This window comes from Bicyclus anynana, chromosome 11 (genome assembly GCF_947172395.1).
Source record: "Bicyclus anynana chromosome 11, ilBicAnyn1.1, whole genome shotgun sequence".
NCBI classification, from domain to species: Eukaryota; Metazoa; Arthropoda; class Insecta; order Lepidoptera; family Nymphalidae; genus Bicyclus; species Bicyclus anynana.
The window spans coordinates 14,519,326-14,534,851 of NC_069093.1; the positions used below are offsets into that span (position 1 = coordinate 14,519,326).

The 15,526-nt window shown below is 40.0% G+C and overlaps 1 protein-coding gene across 2 annotated transcripts in view; it reads left to right on the forward strand.

Moving 5' to 3' along the window:
• Positions 1-15,526, forward strand: part of LOC112046503 (unconventional myosin-XV) — a 128,573-nt gene that overhangs the window by 63,997 nt on the left and 49,050 nt on the right. For both annotated transcript variants that reach the window (XM_052884379.1, XM_052884378.1), the window contains 5 exons: positions 951-1,486; positions 1,859-4,068; positions 4,745-4,896; positions 5,298-5,538; positions 6,281-6,456. In XM_052884379.1, the coding sequence (XP_052740339.1) occupies positions 951-1,486; positions 1,859-4,068; positions 4,745-4,896; positions 5,298-5,538; positions 6,281-6,456 (3,315 nt within the window). The remainder of the gene's footprint in view (positions 1-950; positions 1,487-1,858; positions 4,069-4,744; positions 4,897-5,297; positions 5,539-6,280; positions 6,457-15,526) is intronic.

Genomic DNA, 15,526 nt, shown 5'->3' on the forward strand with positions numbered 1-15,526 from the left:
CAGGAATTCGCTGGATACGGGCGGCTCAGGATCATGATGTTCGAAGTCCCTTTTTTTATTCTCTAAAAGTTAGCTTGACTACAATCTCACCGGATGGTAAGTGATGATGCAGTCAAAGATGGAAGCGGGCTAACTTGTTAGGAGGAGGATGCACATCCATTTTTGGTTTCTACACGACATCGTACCGGAACGCTAAATCGCTTGGCGGTACGTCTTTGTTGGTAGGGTGGTAACTAGCCACGGCTGAAGCCTCCCACCAGCCAGACCTGGACCAATTAAGAAAATCTCAATCGGCCCAGCCGGGGATCGAACCCAGGACCTCCGTCTTGTAAATCCACCGCGCATACCACTGCGCCACGGAGGTCGTCATATATAATATCACGCAACTATACACATACAATACTTGTCTCATAATTAAAAAAGTCATGACCTACACTCCTACCACTACATTCTACAATAACATTTAAGCATAGAACTAACAAACTCAATCTCAGGAATAAATATAAAATCAATATTTGGCGACCACAGACAAAAACCTATGGAAATAAAAACATGTTATGTGAGGGTGCTCAGTTATATAACAATTTGCCAAACTCTATTAAGGAGTTAAACAACATAAAAGCATTCAAGACATCGATTAAATCCTACATCTTCACAAACTTAGACAAAATTTTGAAAAAACAATGTAATTAAAATTTTGTTACAATAATGCATGCTGTCTGCAAAAATGACGATATGTTAACTCTAAGTTAAGTGAACAGTACGTTCTTTTTTGGAGAAATAAATGTCTTTAAACCGATTTTTACTACTTTTTCATGGTATTTTTTTTTTATTTATTTATTAGGGAAAACAAACAGCTGTAACTTATCTAAAGTAGATAGATTAACTTAACTATCTATAATATATAAATATCTATTACGATCTGTCAGTAATATAAAATATTGTCACAGGTTCCGCCACCAGAACCACCAAAGTCACGTTCGCCGAGTATACAACGAATACTCCAAGAGTCCATTGACGAGAACATGTCGGATTACAACTGGAAGATGGAAACGCCATCCGAAAGTACGTGGAAAGAGCCAGAAGAATCCCGCACGCTGACAAAACAGAATGACTACTCCAGGAAAATATCTCACGATATCTTATCGCGGGAATCGGCGTTGAACGAGCGGTACTTCGAACAGACGTCAGACAAAGTGCGGAGTAGATCGTTAGACAATTTGTTAGGTGATAACCCTGCGCCGCAACCGACGAAGCTGGCTGATTTAGGGTTGTCACAATCACGGCTCAATGATAGATACCATTCCGTGGAAAGACTGGGTGGCGCCCCTAGCGTGACCAGTAGCAAAGGAATGGAGCCGGAATACGGGCAGCGTCAGATGCCCTCGCGGTACATAAAGTCGCAATATGCTGGAAAGCGGGCCCCGGCAGGCTCGCAGTCCAGTCGAGCTTATATCGAGAAAAGTTCGGAGTTTGGCGGTGTTCGGTGAGTAGCTTATTATTATTTTAATTAATTAACGACAATGAGCACAGCCCGAAGAGCCAATGGACGATGGGGTCCCAAGGTGCTGCTGTTGCGCTATGGCGACCAATCATCGGAAAGCGCAGAGTTGGTCGACCCCATACTGGGCGGACTGACGACATCGACCTGGTTGCAGACCTGGTGCAGAGAGCCGTTGGATGCTGATGACCAGGGTGTTTGGAAGTTCAAACAGACAGAGGTTGTTGTGCAGCAGTAGATATCCATCGGCTGATAATGATGATGATGTATCATGATGATTTGATTAAATTAGGAAACGATAGTTTTAAGTGTAAAATGTTTAAAATTAGGGAATACAATATGTTTTTTCTGTCACAGATCATCAGCAATGTCGGACACGTCAGAAGCTCCGAGCTTAGCGTCCCACGTACGTCGCGTTCGCGTGCCGAGCCAAGCGTCCGATGTCGACCAGTTCCTCGACGACCTGTTCTCGCCCGTCCTCGACCCGAACATCGACGAGCTCTCCGACGCACGCTCCCTCGCCGCCAGCATCAAAGGCGGCAAAGGCTACGCCGACTTTATAGACGACGTCCTCAGCTGTTCCTACAACGAACAGATAGAAGCTTTAAACAACCCTGAAAGGATGTCGCGACTCATCAAAGGCGGCGGACAGGAAGACGCCAAAACCACTAGCAGTAGTAGAAAAGAGTCAAACGTTGATTCCGTCGATGACTACATAACAAATCTTTTTGATCCCATATTTATGAATGATAGTCTGAAGAGGTTAACGGATGGCGAAGGCCTTTCTGGTGCCATAAAAGGCGGGGGCGCGACACCACGGACGTCGGGAGCGAACACTTCTGCGCTCAGCTTTGGCGCTATATCGCTGCCACCGTCGATGCCAGCGATGCCGGCCACTCCCGAGGCGTTAGCTGCTGCGTTAGGTCTTCACTTACCTCCCCCGGGCACAGTCGATATAAACGCTTACCACCAAAACTTACAACGGGCTTTTCTGCAAAATGCGATGGCTCAAAATCTTCAAATCCAACAACAGCTTTTGGCTCAAAATCAGGCTTTACAAACCCTATTGGCCGGTCAAGTTGTGGAATCCACTGATTCGGCGCCGACGTCACCGGTCCGCTCGTCGACCGTCGTGCACGCTCAGATACATTCACCTCCGAGAAACTCTGTCGTCAAATCCAGAAGAGAATCGAACGAAAGTTCGTCCACGGGAGCACCGCCCCCTCCTCCGCCGCCGATGCCTCCGCCGCTGCACGCCATGGATCCCTCTGAAGTTCGTCCTTTCATGGATCCGTACGGTCGCGCTAAGACGGTTCGGATAGGAAAATGGAGGTGGCCGCCGCCCAAAGACGCAGTCGGACAAGAACAACCGCAGGATTTTACCAAATTCAAAATGCGTCAAATACAAAGGAGGATCACTCCGCAGGCGCAATCCAATGGCATCGAACACGAGCCGCCGCGAGGACGCTCCCGCTCCGAGGCGTCCCCTGGTATTGATTGGGAAGAGTTCGAAGTCGACGGCCATATCCCGGCATCGAGAGAGCCACCTTCGCAAAGAACGGCGCGGCGAAGTTTTGAAATAGGAGCCCAAAGACCTTCCCCGGGTAGCGTCGGTAAACTCAAACTCAGCTCTGAAATGCGACAGCGCTTAGAACGGGTCACAGCCAATCATTCAGTCAGGAGCACATCGTCAGCAGCCGAGACTCCTCGCACGGTCAACAAATTGGAGGATACGAGAAAGTTGATGCTCGAACGTCAACTCGGCGGAGTAATGAGATGGGACGCTCCCCCTCCGCCTCTGCCTCCCGCGCCCCCCGGCCCGGCGCCGCCGCCGCCCATGACTCCCCCGTCACCCCCCGACAAGCCCGCCCCACCGCCGCCTAGTCAAGTCCCCGACGCTTCCTCTACGTTCGCCCAGTTACGTCGCGACAGAGACACATTTGGCGTGCATCAAAACAGAGAAGCTGACGATCGGCACGCATTCCTCGCCAACTGGAGCTCGAGAAGAAAAGACGAAAACGAATCGTCCCAGGGCGATGATCTAGCGTCTCGATTCTTGACTTCAGACCGTCGAGAACGACGGGTCAAAGATGACTGGGGAGAAGAGTCAGAGGGTAGAAGTTACAACGGCGATAAAGGGCCACTCAGTCGAGACGAGTGGGACTCGGAGTCCACGTTGGACAACAGACGCGATATGCGCGACAACTATTCCGGCAGAGAAGCTTCGGAAATATACGAGATCCATCCTACGAGAGCTGAAAGGAGAAAAGAGGAAAACGATATCGAAGACAACTATGAACGGAAACGTTCGTCCGTGTTTGACGATTTCGAGAGATACGACGGTAGGAAGAACTCCAGGGATATGTTAGTGGGTCGGGCGAGGGAGAGCCCGCGCTCTGAAGTGAGCGACAGGCGGTACTCGCCAGATGACGCAGACACGCTGAAGAGGACCGAGCGGCCGACGTTCAAGACGCACATGGCTCAAAAGGAACGAGACAAGAAGCTGGAGGCAGAGAGACGGCAGTCAGTTTCCACACATGTCACTGATAGAACGGAGCACATTGAACGTGAGTATTCAGAAACATTTATTATGACCACCCAACAAAATTATTTGCGTGTCTTGATAGAATTTCAAGCGATTTTAAGATTAAACAATGTAGTCAGCAACTACTAAATGAGAAGCAAACAATTAATATTATTCATTATATATAATTCAACGAGTTGCGAAGCTGAAGTGGCAATGGGCGGGGCACATAGTTCGAAGAGCCGATGGACGTTGGGGTCCCAAAGTGCTGGAATGGCGACCCCGCACTAGTAAGCGCAGTGTTGGCCGACCCCCCACCAGGTGGACTGACGACATCAAGCGAGTCGCAGGGATTCGCTGGATGCAGATGGCTCAGTATCGTGATGTTTGGAAGTCCCTACAAAAGGCCTATGTCCTGCAGTGGAAGTCCATCGGCTGATATGATGATGATGATGATGATGATGATGATGATGATGATGATGATGATGATGATGATGATGATGATGATGATTATATATAATAAATTATTATAATTGTATAAAAAATATTATTTAAACGGGTACATACTACGATAAAAAATATTTTTAATGTCGATATTTAAATAAGTTTAAAATCATTAATATTATTCAACTGTGCAACACACAAATTTTTCATTCACTAGTCACTTTAGTGAGGAAAATGGAAAATAGTACAGATTGATATCCAATGTATTGTTTCAGGTGATGCTCCCGCGCCAGCAGCGTTCCTACCGTCGGATCGCTCATTCCTCACATACTCACGAGTACCTTGGAAACTACGAGTGAGGAAAGAAGTCTTTACACCATTAGAGACGTATAATGATCCTGCCATACTTGACTTGCTGTATGCACAGGTAAGATACTGTTTATCTTTTATCTATACTCATAACAAACCATTGACCACCTAGGTATGTCATACAAGTTTTATTTTGATTCATTATTGGTTAGGGAAGATTCTTGTAACACAAAAATAATTTTAAAAATGTTAAAATCATGTATCAAATCAAATATACAAATAAAAACCAGCTGACTTAAGAAACTCCTCCTTTTTTAAGTGGGTTAAAGCCGAACATCGTGATAGCCCAGTGCAGTGGATATGACCTATGCCTCCGATTCCGTAGGGGGTGTGTTCGAATCCGATCCGGGGCATGGACTTCCAACTTTTCAGTTGTGTGCATTATAAGAAATTAAATATCACGTGTCTCAAACGGTGATGATGAGTTTATGATATTGAAAACCGAACATTCTCCAACAGATTGTGCACGATATAACATCAACCACGCCGTCGCTGCGTATCAGTACGTCGGAGCGTCGCGCGGGCGGCGCGTGGCTGCGCGCGCAGAGCGGGCCGGCCCGCGCGCACACCAAGCGGCAGGCGGTGGAGATGGCGCGCGAATGGCCGTTCTACTTCGCGCGGCTGTTCTCGGCGCGCGTCCCGCCGGGCGAGAACGCTGTGCTTGCTGTGTCGCATACCGCTGTTACTATTGGCGTCAAAGGTTAGTGCTTTATAGGGAAGTGGGCTTTAAGCTCGCTGTATGTGTGACGGTTTGTATCTCGGTTGAGACAGTTTTAGAAGTATTGTTTGACATAAAGTACTACTAGCGGAGGCATTTGTTGGCATCATCGACTGTCAACGTTCTGAACCCGTTCTGTATGCAATGATCTTAAGACGTCGAACAGACTACTTTAGTATTTTAGTCAAGTACGAACAACTTTTGACGGTAAATTTAAAAATTGTTTGAACTCGACTAAAATACTAAAGTAGTCCGAACTAGGCCTTAGTCAAACAGTTGCGGGCGGTAATTTTAATTTTAATTTATCGAATAATTATTATCACTATTATTTTAAGTTGAATATTACCTGACGTTTCGAAAGAGCTTGTAAACTAAGTCTATTTAAAATAAATGAATTTTGAATTTCTTTTGACTTTTTGTTTAGTACTGAGTTGAAGGTACTACCGCAAAATTATTTCGGTTGCCAATCAACATGGTTGTCTAGAATATTGTAGGCATTAAATCCAGGCTTTATATCACCGTCTTAAAAAGCAGATACTTCCAAAGAGCTGTTTCAAGATTGTTATAATCATAATTCATTTTATTACTTACGTTGCTGCTTTCTTCTGGCAAGGCATCCTGTCTTGAAGAAAGAAAGCAGAGTTGTTTGTTTTCATGTACCCTGTACCTTTGGCATATACAAGTTCCTTGGTTCGTTTAGTTGAATCCTAGTGTCATCCCCCAGGTCCGTCAGGGCTGATGACCCGTCGCTCGATACCGCTGGGCGGGCTGCGCGCGACGGCGCCGGCGCCCGCCACGCTGCAACTGACGCCGGCGCGCGACGCGCCCGTCACGCTGCAAGTGCCGCTCGCCCACCACGCTCACGCGCTCATCGCTGAGTTCGTACTGCAGTACTCGCAGGTATGTGCATTTACAGGTTGCTGAGAAGAAGAAGAAGAAATACTTTATTGCACACAAAAATACAATTATTAATTAAAACATTAAAAAGATAATTTAAACTTAGCATGCAAAGGCGGCCTTATTATTATAAGTAATCTCTACCAGGCAACCCCTGACGAGAGTTGATTAAATAAGCTGATTTATATTGAAATGAAATGAACTTTAATTGCCTTAATTACACTTAATAAACATACAGGATGGACATACAAAATATAAAGTCACAGTGTATTGCCATATAAATGGCGCGCAAATTTTACAATTTATATAATTGTTTGAGTATATATTACTTACCCACAATCATACATTTGTTTTTAATAAGTAATACAATTTAAATTTGAAATATGCATAAAATTATACATGTCAAAACGAAATTTAGTATACGTCAGAGTACATAAAACACGATAAATAATAATTAAAAAATAGAATAATTATAGATTAAAAAAAGTCAAGCATTACTCGTAATATTAGAATGTCAGACAATGATTATAATTTATTAGCAAGAAATTCATGTACTGAATAAAATGTTTCACTACACAGCCAGCGAAAGAGATTGGTTTTAAAATTGCGAGTACTTAAATCTTAATTGCGAGACTTAAATCAACTCAGTTTAATATTAAAAATATTAAACTGAATTGATTTAAGCCGCTTCAAGCCAGTTGCAAGGAGACATAAGATGCAGGTGTCTTTTTTGACTAAACTTTTCTGACTATTGTATTTATTATTAGTGTTTAATTTTAACTATTTTTCACTTAAAAGCCCTGACAGCAAAGTGCACATGAGTTCTGCCTTCGATTCGAAGGGTGTAGAATCCGGTCCGGGACATACACCTCCAACTTTTCAGTTATGTGCATCTTAAGAAATTAAATATCACTTGTCTCAAACAGTGAAGAACAAACATCGTGAGGAAAACTGCATATTGTGCTACAATGTTTTCAATTTTATATGTGTGTTAAATCTGTCAATCGCATTGGGCCAGCTTGGTGGACTATTTGCCTAATCCCTCTCATTCTGAGAGGAGACTTGTGTTCAACAGTGAGCCGAATATGGGTTGTTAATGATGATGAAGATTCTTCACTTACTAATTAACAGTCTTTCTGACCATCTGCAGATGAACGAGATAATTCATCAAATTTATAAAACAAGAGCGAATATTCTTTAAAAAATCTACCTACATATAAGTTTTAAATCGATTCCTTTTTCGTTAGTCCCACTACAACTCAACAGCAGCAATATGTATATTCTTTTGTATTTCTTGCACAAACTATAAGGAAAAGGACAACAGGCAAAAAACCATAAGTTTATAACAAAATTACCAAGAAATATAAATATAGATATCAGTGGCGGAGAGTCCATACAGGCTAATTCCCGCCGGGTTACCTTTTAAAAATCCATACATACATATTCATTATTGTAATAATGAATATACAATATGTATAGATGTATGACAAATCGAAGTTTGTATCAAGAGGTATGAATTTCCTTTTTTTTGGGACGGCTTGTCTTAGTCAAAATTCTATCCTTCGCCACTGATAGATATGTATGTGGGTCGAAAAGAAAACATCCTTTTTAGAATTCGGTCATGGATTACATAATAGATGGAAATACTTTATGAACTTACATAAAGTATTACAAGAATTTTTACATTTAAATAGGAATTCCTTCTATTGCAATCACATTACAGCACTAAACTAATTTACAACTTGGCTCCAATGATAATTTTATACTATAGATCGGTTACGTCCCTACAAAATTACTGCAAAAAGTGATCCGAATAATACGGCTACAATAGCGAGCCAGCGAGCACATATGCACAATTTTGTTTTGAATATATTTCTGTATATATTGTTTTTACACTTCCTGAACACACAACTCGACATTGTAGACGATATTTAGGTATTATTTGTATAAATAACGTTCGTTGTTGACCACAACTAACATTGAATTGTGTATAAATTTCCTCTTTTGAGCGCCTCATTTTTCATGCGCTAGTAACACATCTAACAGTATTTGATATCATTGCTTGGCTCTATGAGCATGTCCAACAAAACAAAATAAAGTTATTTCAACGATGATTCAGCTGAATAGAGTGAGCGGAGTGTTTGGTTAAATATTAAAATTGATATTTCCTACTTCCGAAGTTACTTAATACATTCGATAAGTTATGTAGCATGACAGGCGTTATTTTGTTTGTAAAGTTTTGTTAACGAAATTAATTTATTTATATAAGTAGCTCAATATGAGTTTTCTTATGTTTGTGATCTCACTGTTATTAGCCAGTTTATAGAACCCATTACAGTTCTAGCCTCTTTATAGGAGAGAATAGAGCTTAGAACCACAACGCTGCTTCAATGCGAGTTGGCGGGCTTAAACTGGCTTTTTACCCAGTGCAAGGTCCAGTCCCCATATTATAATCTAATATATAAAATTCTCGTGTCACAGTTTTCGTTGCCATACTCCTCCGAAACAGCTTGACCGATTTTGATGAAATTTTTTGTGTTTATCCGGTATCTATGAGAATAGGCCAACATCTATTTTTTATACCCCTAAGGGTAGGGTAGGGGTAGGGTAGAGGTAGTTGAAAGTTTACATCGAGATACACGCGGACGAAGTCGCGGGCGTCCGCTAGTATTATCTAATTATAGCCTAATACAATTATATTTACACTAGTTCCCGTAGGAATACGGGGATAATATATAATTCTTATTCCTATATCCTTCCTCGATAAATAGGCTATCTAACACTAAAAGATTTTTTCAAATCGGACTCGAAGTTCCTGAGATTAGCGCGTTCAAACAAACAAACTCTTCAGCTTTATTATATTATTATAGATATGAAAAGGTCTTAAGGTGGAGAAAAATGAATTCCATTTGTAATCGACAGAATTTCAATATGTTTAACTATATCATCTGGTGACGAAGATGAAGGAGAGTTAAGGTAACTCCTCGACGGTTCACAGTAGCTACCTTTGTTGGGACTTTATGAATTTGTATTGCTGAGAACTTTCCACCTAGATGGGTTGTGACTGAATTAAGGGTCTGGTATTGAAGACGAAGGACAATGAAGAGAACTTCTCGAAGGTTATTAGTATCAGTTTTGGTTACACTCAGTAGGTGTGCTAACACTAAAAATTAAAAATCAGTTTGAAGGCGGTGCCAAGCCTTCCGCCTTCAAACTGATTAGAAGGTAGCACATAGGTAAGATGTTATTTTTTGCTTTTTAGTTTAGGCTAATTTTTGAGTTGGAAGTCGGTTGAATTTTTTTATTAAAATTTTTTAAAGTGCACACAACTGAAAAGTTGGAGTTGCATGCGGATTCTAACCGACACTATTCGGAATCGGAGGCAGAGGTCATATCCACTGGGCTATCACGGCTCTCTAACTATGGGTAGGTACTTATAATAACAAAAATGTACAATTATTAGGTGTTATTTGTATGTTCGACTTCACTTTTGAAAGCACAAGTTAACTACGTATTATGAAACAAAACAGGATCGGTAGGTAATAAAGAATATATTACCGAGTACTTTTACGATGTTATAGCTATTTAGGTTGTTACGCAAGTAAAGTGGTACATATAAAGATGTCTCTTCGTTTCATATATAAAAGGAAACTAAGTACAGTCGGATGCATTCCGAACACAATACAAGATTTTAGGTATCAGCGGTGACCCCAGAGGCGCGTTGGTTTTAGTAGTGTTAGCCGCACCTTATTTCGGAGACGTCATAAAAATTGTATCCAACTATACCAATACCTTTTCGAATTAAAGAATTACATAATATTGTTCTCCCGACCGAGTTTCGGCTACAGCATCCAATGTGATGTTGAGACTGGCCATAGCAGAAGTTATTGTAGTGCACCAGTATGTTTGGAAGCACTGGTGCACTCTCTTTGATCTCATAGTCTAATTGTAGGTACCTAACTAGGGTTTACCGAGATCAAAGTAAGACAGATCAAAGACGACCGCTTCAGTGCTTTCTCAGGCAAGGAGGTTTCTACTTCCATTATTTGCCATTTTTTCCAACTCAAAGCTCCTACTGAGAAATTCTTGAAAGAAAAACTTATCATTCATCATCATTATCAGCCGATAGACGTCCACAGCTGGGCATAGGCCCCTTGCATGGACTTTCAAGAACATCGGTCTCGAGCCGTTAGCATCTAGCGGCTCCCTGCAACCCGCTTGATATCCTCGGTTCACCTAGTTGGGGGTTGACCAACACTGCGCTTTCCTTTGCGGGGTCGCCATTCTAGCAATATGGGACCCCAACGTCCAGTTGTTATAATTTTTACAGAGGAGTCATGGTAAATTGGTAGAGTCAATTAAAAATATAGGAAGCGAAAGTCATAGTAATTATATCCTTGATTTACACATGAATTAATACATGTTCCGGGAAAATCCACGTGATTTGTAAAGAACAAAGTTTCACGCGAATAGAGATGCGGTCATCTATTGGTTTTTTAAAATTGTAAAAATTTTCGCATTTTAATACAGCAAATATTGATTATTTAATGTAAGACAACATATATTTACTAATACTTAGTCATTCGAGAATACCAATAAATTTCGTAATTTAGCTTTAAGAACGTCAGCACTTATTCTTCTTTTTATTTACTTTTATATTCTATTTTCTATTCAATTTAAGGTAGGTAGGTATTCAATATGTTTTTTCTATGAAAACAGAACTGCTTTCTGTAAGATTTGCCAGTTCAAACAACCACCTTTTAAAGGTGCTTGGAAATTGATTTTACTTCATCATCATCATCATATCAGCCGATGGACGTCCACTGCAGGACGTAGGCCTTTTGTAAGGACTTCCAAACATCACGATACTGAGCCACCTGCATCCAACGAATCCCTGCGACTCGCTTGATGTCGTCAGTCTACCTGGTGGGGGGTCGGCCAACACTGCGCTTGATAATGCGGGGTCCTACTTAGGTAAAAGAAACTAATTTGAATTTTGGATTTCAAATGCACAGTTTCGTGACTCTTAACTGTAAACGCAAACTTTGGTCCTCCTTATTAGCATAGCGAAACTAACATTACACTAAACATTTGTGACAGAAAATATTCTAGAAATTCTCGTATCGCCATAATTTGCAATTCAATCGTACAGTTAATTAGTACGTAATTGGTACAGTTACATTAACAAGGCGCTGGGTACGGACGCTCAGCGGGCGTGACTGCGGCGTGCCATACACAGCCGTAGTATATCAAATCTTTGCAAAGACTAGAGTAAAAATAGACGCACCACTGGTTAACAAACTCTTGAAAAAATAACGACATATAGTTACATCACATCACACTAACATTATAAAGGCGAAAGTTTGTTTGTAAGTGTGTATGTTTGTTCCTCCTTTGCGCTGCGGCTACTGAAGCGAGTTGGCTGAAATTTGGAATGGTAAAAGATTTTTTTTTTTTGGATTAACACATACAATTTCCTTAGCGCATTCTCTTATTCTTCCACTCTTAGACTATGCCGACTCTTCCTATCCTGACTTGTCTGAAGAACAGCTCAACAAACTTGAGCGTCTTCAGAATATGTGTATTAGATTCATCTTCTGTTTACGCAAGTTTGATCACATATCTGAATATCGTGCTCGTCTGAAATGGCTTCCTATCAGACAACGTCGTAAACTGCATATTCTGTCTCTTTTATACTCCATCCTTTATCATCCTTGCACTCCTTCTTATTTAAAACAGAAATTTTCTTTTCATGGCTCAAATACTGAGCGCCAAAATTTGAGAGCTTGTACAAACAGTCGGTTGCATGTTCCTCCTAGCCACACTAAGTTCTATAATAAGTCATTTACACGTACATCAATTACTCTCTGGAATGGTCTTCCTTATGAAATACGTAATTCAAAGACACTGGGAACTTTTAAAAGTCGTTTATTCAAATATTACCTGTATAGTTGTAATTCGTAGGTTCTTTATAATTATTACTCAGGTATATTTATATATTTATTTTATTATATATTTATTTATTTATTTTATTATATATTATGTATATTTTATATTTATACATGTATTATATATAAATATACTATTTTAATTATTATATATATATTTTTTTTGTTGCACTATCCCGCATTTAATTACATTAATTCCTTTATCCAAAGGTTGTCTGGTAGATATTGCTATAAGCAATAAGACCGCCTTTGCACATACTTGTTTTCTATGTTTTCCTTTGTTATTGTTTTTGTTTTATTTTGTGCAATAAAGTATAAATAAATAAAAATAAAATAAATACTGTTCGTCCTGAATATACCCATGGTTCCCGCGGGATTTGTGAAAAACTGAATTGCACACGGAAGAAGTCGCGGGCGTCCGCTAATACCTACATAATAATAATAGTTCTCATTCACAGGTAATTCATAGAAAAAGGTGTAGGTAACATTGTAGAGTAAGGGGAACGAACAGTTTTTCGCAGAGAATAGCAGTATTTGCTAAAAACCATTTTATTGCATTTTTAATTAGTTATTGAAGTTATAAATAGAGCACGAATTCACCGTGGTTTTGAATCGTCCCAGCTTTAATATGTATCTCTATTTTCGAATAGTCTTTGGACTTAATTTAAAAATTAATAGTTTAGTGCATAAATAACAGAAGAGATTGCAATCGCTGTTTTCTGTTGCGTAACTTATCAAGTTGCATTTTCTACTTAACATTGTGGAGTTAATTATTTTGCATATTGACAGATATCTTAACATCTGTATTTTTAACTGATTCATAATTAACTAATTACCAACCTAGTAATAACTTCACATTACTATAATCGCACAGCCTATAAAGGCCGGAAATAAAACAATTCACGATTTTATTCTTTCTGATTTGATGAAACATGCCATTTTCCAAGACAAGTAGATTATTAGAGTAGGTAGGTATAGATAGATAAATAAATAGATAGATATACTTTATTTGCACATTTTAATGACAATAACAAGATAAATAAAAACATAAAGAAGAGATCGGCATACAAAAGACGGCCTTATCGCTGACTATCCGACACGACGCCCCGCGGTTTCAAGCGCGTAGTTTCCGTCCCCGTGAGAATACGGGGATAAAATATAGCCTATGACATTCAACAATAACGTTGCTTTCTATTTGCAAAAGAATATTCAAAATCGGTTCAGTAGATCCAGGGATTATCCCCTACAACCTCACAAACAATACCTCTTTATAATATTACTATAGATTACAATACAATATATAAATTACCATTTACGAATTTTACTGTTATTCCACGCTTGTAAATCTAAGTAAATAAATAACTAATAATGTGAATAAATAATATGAAACGGCAGTAATAACTGAGGACAGTTTTTACTCAGAGCTTGTTCTCTCTTATTTCCTCATAGTATCACTACGCTGTCAGCTCAAAGTAATTGATTATCTCAGTGGGTAGTTATTTCTCTATCCCTAATATATAAAATTCTCGTGTCGCGGTGTTCGAACTTGAACTCCTCCGAAACGACTCGACCCATTTTTGTGATCCTTAGCGTGATTGTCGGCCAGGGTGGAGAATCGGCCAACATCTATTTTTCATCCCCCTAAATGTTAAGGGTAGTCCACCCCTAAATTTTTTTTTTATATTTTTTAGGCAAAATTTTTTGTTTTTATTTTTTTATGACACAGCATACAAAAATACATACAACCCTAAATTTTCACCCCTCTACGATCAACCCTTATATTTTATTTGTTAATTAAAAACTATAATTTTTTTGGTAAAATTTTTTTTTTTTTTGATGACTTACAATAAAAAATCTCATAATACTTTCAATTTTTCACCCCTCTACGATCAACCCCTATTTTTTATTTGTTAATTATAAACTTTAATTTTTTGCCAAAAACCCTAAAATAGCCCTTTTCTTTTTCCCATACAAATGATTTGTAACTAAAACGTAGTCAATTTGAGCTTTATTGTTATTGTATAAAGTTCATATTAATAATAATTAGAAAACGGGGTAGGGGTAGGGTAGTGGTAGGGTAGGGGTAGGGTAGGGTAGGGGTAGGGTAGGGTAGGGTAGGGGTAGGGTAGGGGTAGGGTTGGGGTAGGGTAGGGTAGGAGTAGGGTAGAGGTAGGGTAGGGGTAGAGTAGTGGTAGGGTAGGGGTAGGGTAGGGGTAGTTGAAAGTTTACATCGAGTTTCACGCGGACGAAGTCGCGGGCATCCGCTAGTACATTTATATTATAGATTTTATACAAAGATGGCTGCAAATTGAGGAGCGAACTGTTATCAGATTTGATGCGCCAATTTAATAGTGTTCTTGAACGTAAATAAAGGCTTCCGTTAACAACCGTTACGCTGACCGACGAGCGACGAGTCTAGTCGCCCCCCGATCTGGATGCCTGCGTCGTGCGCGGGTTTCTGAACCGAATGGCTGACCATAGACAAGCGCGAACAATAACATTGAAGAGTTCTTTTTTTTTAAACCGTTATTTTGTTTTGAATGCTTGAAAGTATATCAATTCTATACTACTATTAATATGCTAACAGCTAAACAATAGACTGCCTTCTTGGTGAAGTGGTTAGTCTATATTCGGATTGCGTTGTCCCGGGTTCGAGTCGTGGATCGGCTGTTAAATATTGCGCTTTTCTTTCTAGTTTCTTTAAATTATCAGTATAATTTCTCAACCTGAAATTAGCTAATTGATGATGCTAGGCCCCTTACCTCATTATCATTGACATCTTTGATCTTTCATCATCATCATTATCAACCTATAGTCGGCTCACTGCTGAGCCGAGTCTCCTCTCAAAATGAGAGGGGTTAGGCCAATAGTCTACCACGCTGGCCCAATGCGGATTGGTAGACTTCACACACGCAGATAATTAAGAAATAAATGATGATCTTTAAATAGTCAAAATCATTTTCATCTTAAGTCCCCCAAGCAGTAGCGTAGTGGGTCCAGTGGCGTGCATCAGGTTTTTAAGTAGGGTATGCACTATAAGTATAAATTGGAAAATTCCTTGTCCAACTATGTGTTCTGTGGTCCAACATAGGTTTGTTTTGAGTCCTTAGGGTGATGTGGGCCAT